The 10,574-nt window shown below is 46.6% G+C and overlaps 1 protein-coding gene across 2 annotated transcripts in view; it reads right to left on the bottom strand.

Annotated features, from left to right (window-relative positions):
- Nucleotides 1-406: 406 nt before the first annotated feature.
- RNF220 (ring finger protein 220) overlaps nucleotides 407-10,574 on the bottom strand; it is a 47,915-nt gene continuing 37,747 nt past the window's right edge. For both annotated transcript variants that reach the window (XM_010019132.1, XM_010019133.1), the window contains exons 8-9: nucleotides 9,898-9,972; nucleotides 407-1,017 (exon numbers count right to left, since the gene is read on the bottom strand). In XM_010019132.1, coding sequence (XP_010017434.1) covers nucleotides 946-1,017; nucleotides 9,898-9,972 — 147 coding nt within the window. In that variant the 3' untranslated portion in view covers nucleotides 407-945. The remainder of the gene's footprint in view (nucleotides 1,018-9,897; nucleotides 9,973-10,574) is intronic.

The following is a 10,574-nucleotide window of genomic DNA, read 5'->3' as shown; positions in this document are numbered from 1 at the left end:
TATAAATAGCCCCATTAGCTACAACTAATGACAAAAATCCACCTCCTCTACTCCCCATAAGTTCTGTAAGTTACGGGCAATGCTACAGCCATTACTAAAAGCTGTTAACTTCATATCTGAATGAGGAAATATACACCACAGAACATTAAACCATTTATATTATATATATGTATATATATACTTTTTTTAAACTAATGACTTTAATGCCAAAACTTTGCTGAACCAAGAAAAATATGGGTTTAATGTTCTCTGCTCATTTTTTTTTCTTCTTTAAAAAAAATACAACCCAAAAAAAAAAAAAGGGAAACTTATTAGTATGTAATGTTTGAGTCTATCCCATTTATACACAACATTGTAAACATATATAATCTATATTACATGTGCTTCATTTCTGCCTGGGTGTGGGTTTTTTTTTCCTTTAAACCTTTTTTTTTTTTTTATCACTAGAACACCACAAAAAACCAAAATGGAACCAAACCAAAAACCAAACCGAAACAAATAAAACAGAACAAAACTGAACGAAGAACACAAGTTACAGGTTATTTAACATCTTTCTGTCAAGGGTCCCTTGTCCCCAGGTCTCCTGGGGGCAGAGTGGTCAACAACACAGTCCAAAGGAGGGCTCGCGAGCCATCCGCGATGCAAAGCCAGCTCCAGGGAACGGGTGATGGGAAATACTGGTACTTAAAAAAGGGGGCTTCACAACAAAGGGTTTGGTTTTGCCCGCTGCAGGTGCTGAAGGAGGTCTCAACATGCGGGCCCAGGGAGCCGAGGCTCCCCACTGCTCCTGTATCCTCAAGTCCGTATCTGGAGTCTCTGCTTTGTTTGTTAGTTTTTAACCTTCTTTGAATTTTAAAACGTCTTTTTTTTGTTGCTGTCGTTCTTCTCCCCCTTGTTGTGATGAGCTGAGCTGAGTAGCTAGGTCCTGCCCTCCCGCTGGGTCCTTCATAAGTAGATGCGCCGAAGGTCTCCAGGAGACGTGATGGTGTTGCACTGGGGACAGAGCTTCTTGGCACCCTGCAACCGGCAGATGAGACAAAGAGCATGAGAGAGTGAAGGAGGACAACCTGCATGACCCTGCCCTTGGCCTGGGATCTCAGGGAGAGCAGCACAGGAGCAGCCAGGCCACTCTGCTTCCCCTCCAGGAGGGCCATTCCTCCCAACAGCAGGCACAAGCTGTGAGAAGGAGGAGCCCCAATGCCTTTCCTGTAAGCCCCTCATCCCACTGCAGTCCCTGGCACAAGGCAGCTGGTGAGAGGCTGAAACCCAGAGCCAAGATGTGTCACTAAACTCAGCAGCTCCAGGAGAGGAGTCTTTGCAGATGGATCAGCCCAAGTCCCCTGTCCCACTACACTGTCACCGCTGGTTGCCAGGGACATCATCTCCTTTCTGGTCCCCTTGCTCCCCTGCAGCCCTTAGTGTGTGAGTTCAGGTCACTGAGCAGTCACAAACCCAACCCACATGGAACAAGTGTAGTTTTCAGCTGGGATGACTACACTGGAGCATGGTGGGGTTAGACCATCCCTTTCAGGTAACATACCAGGGGATTGCCTCGGCCATACAGCAAAAGCCCCAGAGCTGCTGGCATGAAGGAAACCCCATCCTGTCCCACTCCCCAGCTCACAGAGATGCTGTGGAGATGAGTGCTCTATCAAGGTAAGCTACAACCATCAAGCTGTGATCTGAGCTGGGTGAGGTAATGGGTGGCCGACACGAACACTACATGAAATAAACCAAGGGCTGATGTGCCATCTGTCACCAAGCCTGACAGCAAAAGGGTGTTAATAAGCCTCAGAATCGGGGTCAACCTAAGCCGGTCATCATTAGATTGGCAGATGTGACAGACAGTTGATGGAAAAAATGACAGAAAGATGGCTCTGCTGCAAGACAGCCTCTACGGCACCAGCAGCAGGAAACTGGGATGTCCTGGCTTTCAACACTGATCGCAGCATCAACACAACCTCCCTCTGCACAGAACTGAGCACAGGTTATGTCCGAGCACCCCAAGTTTTGCTCACTGCTGTCAGACAGGCCCTTCCAGCAGCTGACACCCAGTGCTTGGTGTGACAAGCGAGCTGACAGGGATGCAGCATGCTGTGAGAAGGCCTGCAAGCTTGCAGGGGGTGCTTGTTGGCAGAACTGAAGGTGCTTAGTTCAGTGCTGCTGCTGCTCTCCCTTAGCAGGGCTTGTTTCACTACCTGCAGCAGTGAGCATGGCAGCTTGCAGGACACGGACTGAGTGGCAAGGCAAGACTGTGACCTGCCACACTGCTTTGGTACTGCTGCCTGCACTCTGGTATATCCCTAGCACTGCTGCTCACAAAAGACAAGCATCCTTAGAAAAGGTCCTGTCTGCTCTGTGACAGTGCCTGCAGAGATAGGACGGGGGCTTTCTCCCCTGGAAGCTCCTTGGACTGAGAAGAATCTGGAGGGGAGAATCCCAGGAACAGAGAATTTACATGGATGCAAGTAATTCATAAGGATGCAGCTCCAAAGAGGTGCAAGTCATGTTTGCTCTGCACTACTGAGTACTACCAAAAAGCCCCTGCAGACCAGCCTTGAACCAGTCCCCTCCCTGCTCCCATTATTCCTTAGACATGGACTTTGTATGCTTGCTGCTCCTCAAGCTTTGGACTTCTGAGCAATCAAGCTCTCATTTGATACCCTTTGCTGTTAGCGGCTGAGCTGCTGCCCCAACACGCATTCAAATGCCATGAAACAGCCTGTTTCAATTGAGTTCCTGCTCAGGCCTGCATTGCCATGTAGTCCCCAGGATCTCAGAGGTGCCTACTGCACCTGGTTGGCGTCTTCACATCATCTCTGTAGCTGGAGGGTCCCAGGAGAAGTGGCAGGGAGGTGCTAAGGAATTAATTCAAACCATGTTGTCAAACAGGCAGCAGCTGGCAGCTGCCCCTGCAAGCCCTCCTGTGTGCCCTGACAAGAAGTAAGTATGCATGGGGACTTTAAGGCATTCCAGATGTGACTACTGCACACATTTGCATCCATGTTCTCCTTCCCAAGACAGGCACAGCTTACTGGCAAGAGGCAGCAAAGCATCCAACCAAGTAGCTGGAGCCTCTCCTCTGGACAGTGCACCAGGGACAGAGGTACCTTCTGCAAGTACCAGTCCCTTGACCCATCAAATGCCTCAAAGGATGCTTGCTGCCACCTGAACCCATGCCCCCTATTCCTCAGTGCTCCTGTGCGATACTGAACAGCACTTCAGCAGTTACTTACTTTTAGCTCTGTTGAAGTTGCAGATGTTTGGCTATTGGTGGGTGAGGAGGAGCACTGAACCCCCTTGAGTTAATTTCTTCTAAAACCAAACCTCAGTGCTGCCATCTCACTGTCTTGCACCTCATGCTCCCTTCTGGGATTTGGAGGTGGACTAAGCCAGCTGCAGGCACATGCATGTGGCCTGTTGCAAGGGCAACTTCTCTAACACAGATTAGACAGTTCCATGTGGGAAATTTTGGAAGGAAAGACTGCTGGAAAGCTGCTCTGCTCAGGTCTCTCCAAAGGCTGTGCAGGTGCTCACTATAAGCACAAGTCCTCCACACTCAGCCCACAGAGGGCAGAACAAACCTGATTAAACCAAGGCAAGGTCAGGTGTGCAATTCCTTCACACCACAGGGAAAGTGAAGATGGGTGGATTTGTCCTGCCAGACCCTGGGATCTCTGTCCCAGAGATCTGCTTTCTGCACCCCATGCTGATGGCTGTACGGAGATCTGCTCTCCCGCCTAAGGCTGAGAGCTGCACATGTGCCGCCAGGGCCAAGTTTTCAACCATGTCAGAAAGCAGAACCCAACCACATGTAGCCTGACCCATTTTCTGCAGAAGCTTCATGATCACAGACTGATTTAGGGCAGTGGTGGATGTTGCTTCACCTGCACGTGGGAAGAGCAGCTCTTCCTGAGCTCTGAAGCCTGGGTACATTGGAGGGAACAATGGAATCCTAGAGCTCTTCAGCAGCCTGGCCCAAACGCTTTGCAGGCTGACTGCACGTGGCATGCTGGGCTCAGGTCTCTGGGTCTCCCTAGTACTTATGCTTGGTATTAAACAGTTCAAGCAAAAATAATGACTTTGGACCCTTGGGGAAGCCTTTCTCTTTTTTCTTTCTTTTTTTTTCCCTCCTTTTTAAATAAAACTGTCATCCCCTGCACACATAAGCACGTGTGTTAAATTGAGAACTAAGTCCTCATTTTTTTATTTCTTTTTATATTGAAATTGCTTAGAACCTTGTTCCTTACATCTGACTTTTCGGTGTAGGTGTACAACATTTATTGGCACTAGCGTTTAAGCTCTCCTGTCTTGTAGAGAGGCACATAAGCTTGTACACACACACATGCTGGCACAGGCACAATGAAAAACCGTTTGCTCCCCCACTGCTCACCTGCCAGCTGGGGTTACTAAACTTTTCCCTTGAAATAAAAATGCTGTGGAATAATAAGTCCCACCTGTCAGCCATTTCTTTCTTTTTTTTTTTTTTCCAGGTCCTTCTGCTCCTTTCATCATGGCTTCATGGAAAAGCCTTGATGTGTTATAGCTGCGTGTGCTAGAGTAAAGGCCACCTCAGCTTTTCCATTATAAACCCCAGTTTTGAGGGGTTTATAAAACTCTGCTGCAAGAAGTTTGCTCCAGGGCTGCTACAAAGCAAAGAAAAGGGGCTGGAAACCAGGATGGAGTTTATTTTTTCTCCTCCTTTCTTAATTAAAATTTGGCAAGTGATTGATCCACAATACAGGCTAATCACTTGAGGTAGTAGTTTGAAAAATACATTAACGAGAGCTGAGATGTTGAAAAGTCGTTAGGGCTCAGATGGTGCCAGGAAGGATTGGAGGATTTCGTCTTAAAGTTGCCTCTTAAAAAAAAAAAAAAAAAAGAAATGGTGTGACGTCTGCTATAAATTGGCTAAAACAAGAAAACTCAAAAGGAAGGATTTAGGCACTTCCTGCTGTCCGGTGGGTCCTAAAAATGGGCAATTTCCAAGCAGGACATACAACCAGCCACAGAATAAAGAGACACACGCAGAGCAACTTTGCCTACATGGTGCTACCATCAAACCTAGGCTCAAAGCTTGCCTATTTCAGAGGAAGGAAAATCAAAGTAGAGAGATGACAAGAGGCACCAAACTAAGAGCCACCTTCTCCCAGGAGAGGAACTGAACTCCAAGATCCAATTCCCAAGTGAGCAACAGCCCCCTCCCCCACCCATGTCTCCACATGAAGTGGCAGCTGCTTCTCTGCAAATGCTAATTCCCAGGGAAGTAGCTGTTTACCACTGCCATTGTGGGGTTAAAGCAATCAGGAGAGCAACCTTTATCACAAAGACCCCCCCCCACAGGTTGTTCGGAGGCCAAAGCTGAAATATGTTAACAAATAACTGGATAACCCCATGGCAGACAGGAACATCATGAAGGATCCTCAAATGGAGCTGCTGACTCAGAAGGTCCCTATATTGCTGGAAGTACTAAGGAATCCCCCAGAAGGATTGCTCTGTATCTGTACTGTTCTTACAAAACTACTTCAGCCTGCATGGGATATACATTATTATAGCCTAGAAAAAGCGACAAGGCTAAGAACGTAATCTACCAAAGATATAAATGTGTCAACTGCAGAGCATACACATCTATTGATGGATCCCCTGGAAGCATATTCTCTGTGAAGAAGGCTTTTTAGAAGTGATATTTTCCTGCTCTTGCAGTTGTCATTTTCTAACAGGCCCAAGACAGGCAAGCACAAGCCTGGGGTCAGCAAATACACACAGGAAGTGCTGGATCCAGTACAGGTGATGGGGGAAACTCAACAAATGGCATCTGCTCAAATAAACCTAACCTTTTTCAGTCCCTGCCTGCTTGCACCCACCAACAGCTCCATCACTGACTTAGCTTTTAATGCTATTTACTTCATAAGGAAGGATACCAGGGTTTGGAAGATCACAGAACTATAGCTCACAGGGATGTCAAGAACTCACTGACCCATTCCCCCAGCAAGATCACCTCAACCTGAACTACTGCTTATGGACACACATCAAACCTGTTCTCACACACCTCAAAGGATGGAGGCTCCAAATGTCTCCAGCAAAGCACTGCAGCAGATTGCCAATCTCTACTGTCAGAGCACTCTTCCCAGGAGAAGGAAAATATGAATCTCACCCACTAGTAGCTGAAGGTCCCTCTCAGTTAATGGGGAAGGATGGAGAAGGGGCAGATAAACCTCCACCAGAGGGAGATTCATCCCCCATCACCCGCTGACTCAGGGCTGCAGGCCAAACAACCTACAGAGGATAGATACCTGCTGCAAGGAGGGTTGACATTCAGGGAAATGAATCCCACCTCCTGCTGCCTAGGCTGAACTTCCCTCCTGCAACACCATTCCCTCTACTGTCTTGGAAGAACCTGCACATATTTTCAGGGCTTGCCAAAAGGGATCACAGGGAAGTCACTCCAGGCTTATATCCCAGCTTCTGTGTAACCTGAAGATATCAACTAGCTCTCTACATGCAGCATGGATTAATGAAAAATGTCACTGTGTTGAGTGCCCCAGACAACCAGCAAGTAGTGAGTAGCAAGCTCATTGGTGTGGTTTGACACAGCAATACAAAACCAGCAGACAAATCCAGCTAATGGGATTTCCTGAGAACCCAGGCACAACCACATGGCATTAAGCAATGCTGTATCCCTCTTCTTGTCTCTATTTCTGTTTTGCCTACAACCACAGAGCTGCCCACAGTGTATACAGTGTACATCATATCTTTAGCCTGTGGCCCTTGGACTGCAGTCCTCAGGGAGAACAGTTTTGCTCACAGAGCAAGTGGAAGGAGAGAAAAACATTCAACTCATCACATCCTGATGCTGGGTGAAGGGATGGCTCCTCCCTTTCCCCATGGCCACCCTAAGAAGGACTGTCTAACCAAGCAGCTCCTATTGGCACTGAGGCGCTGGATAACTCAGAAAGCACCATGATCTTGTTTTTCTTAAGCCATCTCCAGGGTTCCCTTCCTGCAACCCTAGCCTTTCCTTCATGTTAATCCAACACAGCAACAGCAGATGAAGATGGAGTCTCCTCTGGTGAGTGTTTCATCCCCACAACTTGAAGCCAGTTTGATGGACTGAGCTCTAGTATAATGGTACCAAAGCTAGACAGCCCAGCAAACATCTGTAGAGTCAGTGGTTAAAAATATCTCCCCTCTCCCTTAGCAACAGAACAGTTATAATTTGGAACTGGACATCAAGAGCCCAAAGTCCAAAAATTGTATTTTCAGAAAGCCTAAGTGCTCTAAAGATCCAATCCTAATCAGTGCCCTAGACATCAATGAAGTCAGGGGATACCAGAGATGCTCAGATCCTTGCAGCATTGTATCCTAGAAAATGTTTAAACTTTAAGCCTTTCAAAACCCACTTCACCTCCTCTGGTCTATAGACAGAGGTGCACGTCAGATTTCACCCTGTCTTCAATACCCTGCAGAGGTTTAGAAGTGCTCCCAGGCACTCTGAGACTCCAGTTCCATGGCCTTGTTCAATACACGGTCCTCCCTCTCTCTCTCTTCTCAGACACACTCACACTCTAATTTAATATTAGATCTTGGCTGGGCACATAAACCACAGGCGCACAGGAGAAAGGGGACTTTTCACCAGCAGGGATGGCAGATCTCCAGAATGTTCAAAAGGGGCCGGAAGCCCGACATAACCCACCCGCCCCAGCTCCTATTAACTCCAACAAATTGTTTATTGCACAACAGAAGAAAAATGTTGCCCCTTTTCCCCAGCCAAGTCTTTCCATGTGTGCTGCACGCGCAGGCTCCCTCCTCCTGCCCCCACTGGGGAGCCAGCTTTATACCCAGGGAAAGGTAACAGCAGCGATTATTACACACACTATCCCACAGCTCCTCGCTTGTTAAAAAAAACAAGAGTCTCTTTTGTGCCCGAAATAAAAGGAGATACCTTAATTAGAACAATGCAAGTTGGTGAGCATTAAACACTGAGCCCAGCTGCTGTATGCCATTAAATTCATAAAAAAAGGAGGGGGGAAGGAGGGCAGTCTTAACGAGATTACACACATTGACTTTGATCAAGACACAAAAGCACCAAGGCGTTCCAGGGTTTTTATTGCTGTCTTCGGGCTACATTTTAATGGTTACATTAGAAACATGCGAACACAGGCTGGGAGATTTTTTTTGAGACAGGAGAGGGAGTGCAAGCGTGCCTTGTGAAAAGGCCTGCTTTAATAAATTGGGGGCTGCAGGGAGAGGCTAGGGCTGGGGAACACATGAGTAGCCACTTATTAATTGCTTCCCCTATGCAAGTGCCAAGTCCTAATATGATGTCTTGCTGGACTATTCCCATCCTGCCTGCCTGGTCGGCAGAAGAGCCACGTGTGGATAGCACACAGCCAGCTCCATCCCCACCTTCCTCAGGGAATTCTAGAGGAGATGGCTCTCCCCTTGCAAGGGTAAATGGTAATCCCTGAGCACCTGGAGTGAGGTTTCCCCATGCCCATGAGCAGCCATGACCATGGTACGTGAAACAAAGGGGCCTGATTGAAGTTGAACTAAGATGCCGCTGAGCCTAATAACAACCTGAAATTGGTGCCACAGATTTAGAAGGTGACTTGAGGCTGGTGGGAAGAGGAGAGGACAAAGACTTTAGAGTAAAGAAAATTAGAAAGAAATTAGTGTTTTATCCTCTACTGTAGCACCGCTAAGGGACAAGATTACTCTTGTCCTTTAGCAAAGGTGGCAGAGCACACATTCATCCAAACACCTCACAGCTATGTACCCACATATGTGTCTTTTATAACATGCTGCTAAAATGTTTACAAAAGCTTGTATAATCTAAATAGTGACGGGGTGTAGCTGAAGAGCTATAAAATACAGCCCAAGGGATAGCCAAGTTATTGAGTTGCTATTAGTACTCAAGCCCACAGGCACTTCACCATCCTGGTAACTTTTCTTGGATAAGACTTTTAAAAGGCAGGATTTAAAGGAGTATGATCAGCTTAATCGTAATTCCAAGCACACAACGTGTTCTATAAAGTAGATTTTGTAATGCCTTACAGGAACAGTTTTTAGGAGTGGCATTCCCTTACACTTTTTTGCAACCCAACACTGTATCACCTTGCTAACAGGAGAAGTAAAAAGCATAACTGACTATTTTCCACTCTTCAACCTGAGCAAAATGAAAGCTTCAAAATCAGCTGCATAGGGGACATTATAGGCTGATTATAAACGCCACAGTTTTAATACAGGACAGGAAAACACTTCATTTAATAATGCCTTAAATTTTAACCTGATATCCTTTAATACATGTGTAAATTACTACTGCACTGGGTCACCTATTCAATGTTCAAGGCAGTCCCCAATTTTCGATACACAATGGCATACACTTGAAAACTGCACAGTCCTATTTCAACTAATCTGAAAAATACAGATTCATATTTATAAAAGCTCTCTTTCATATCCTCTATGCTGAAGATGATTCCCTTTGCCTCAGGGGGAATATCAGGTTTCTCAGGAGCTACCCATTCCATGAAATCTCAGCGGAGTTGGCCTCCATTCTCACAGCTTTACCTCTCTATGCAGATGCACCACAGGAAACTACTCTAAGATAAGGCTGTCCCTGGCACAGAGCTCTTACATGAGCAATGGCTGTCCCCATGGCAGCAGAGGAGCAAGCAAGGGGCAGGGCTGCACTTTGGTCATGATGACTCAAATGAAACTCACATAAGTCAAAGCTAGAGTGGGGTGTTGAACTGCAAGGCTTGGCAAGTCTGCATGCACAGCACTCAGATTGTTTAAAATAAAGCAAAAAGCACCTTGCCCTGTAGTGATTTAAAATAAAGTATCCCAGAAGAGAGGAAAAAGCCTGTAAGTCAACAAGAAAGTAGCCAAGAGCCTCACCAGAGTCCGCAGCCAGCATTCTTCACAGTGCACATGCCAGCACTGAATGGAAGTCAGGGGCATTGTGTAGGAGTCCTGAGGAGAAGAAGCGAAGAGGTTATTGCCACAGCAGGACCTACTGGTCCTTTGCTCCCAACCCCATCACAATGTCCTTCTTTGTGGGTAACATTGCCTTGTATTTTGTATTAAAAAAAAAAAAAAAAAAAAAAAGAAAAGCTTGTGTAATATGTAAGTTTGTAGTATCTGTGTAGTAGAGGCAGAAAGTCTCCCACAGTCCTTTTTTCTGACTTTCCAGAACTCCTGTTGGAAGCCCATAATCCACTCAAGTGGTGACCTGGCTCAGTAGAGTTATCGCAGGAGCATCTGAAATTGCTGTGGCCACCTGTCATCATTCTCATCAGAATCATACAAAAATCAGTAACAGGGTAAGATTAACCTTTATCACAACTCTTAATTTAGCAGGAACAGCTTAACTGCATCCTAAGAATGCAGCTGCTATTTCAGTAGACAGGCTTTCTCTTAAGTATTTTCTATCGTTGTGAATAAACCTCTGGAAATTAGCAGCAAGTGCTGTCCTCGAGACAGGGACGGTGCTGTCCCTGAGACAGTTGTGAGCTGCAGGAGAGAGCACCCATGCGTAGAGCTGAAGTTGCAGAGAGAGCCCTCCACCAAGCCGA

This window comes from Nestor notabilis, unplaced genomic scaffold (genome assembly GCF_000696875.1).
Source record: "Nestor notabilis isolate BGI_N333 unplaced genomic scaffold, ASM69687v1 scaffold19797, whole genome shotgun sequence".
Lineage (NCBI taxonomy): Eukaryota > Metazoa > Chordata > Aves > Psittaciformes > Psittacidae > Nestor > Nestor notabilis.
The sequence above is the reverse complement of the archived record's forward strand: the minus strand, read 5'-3'. Positions and strand labels throughout refer to the sequence as shown.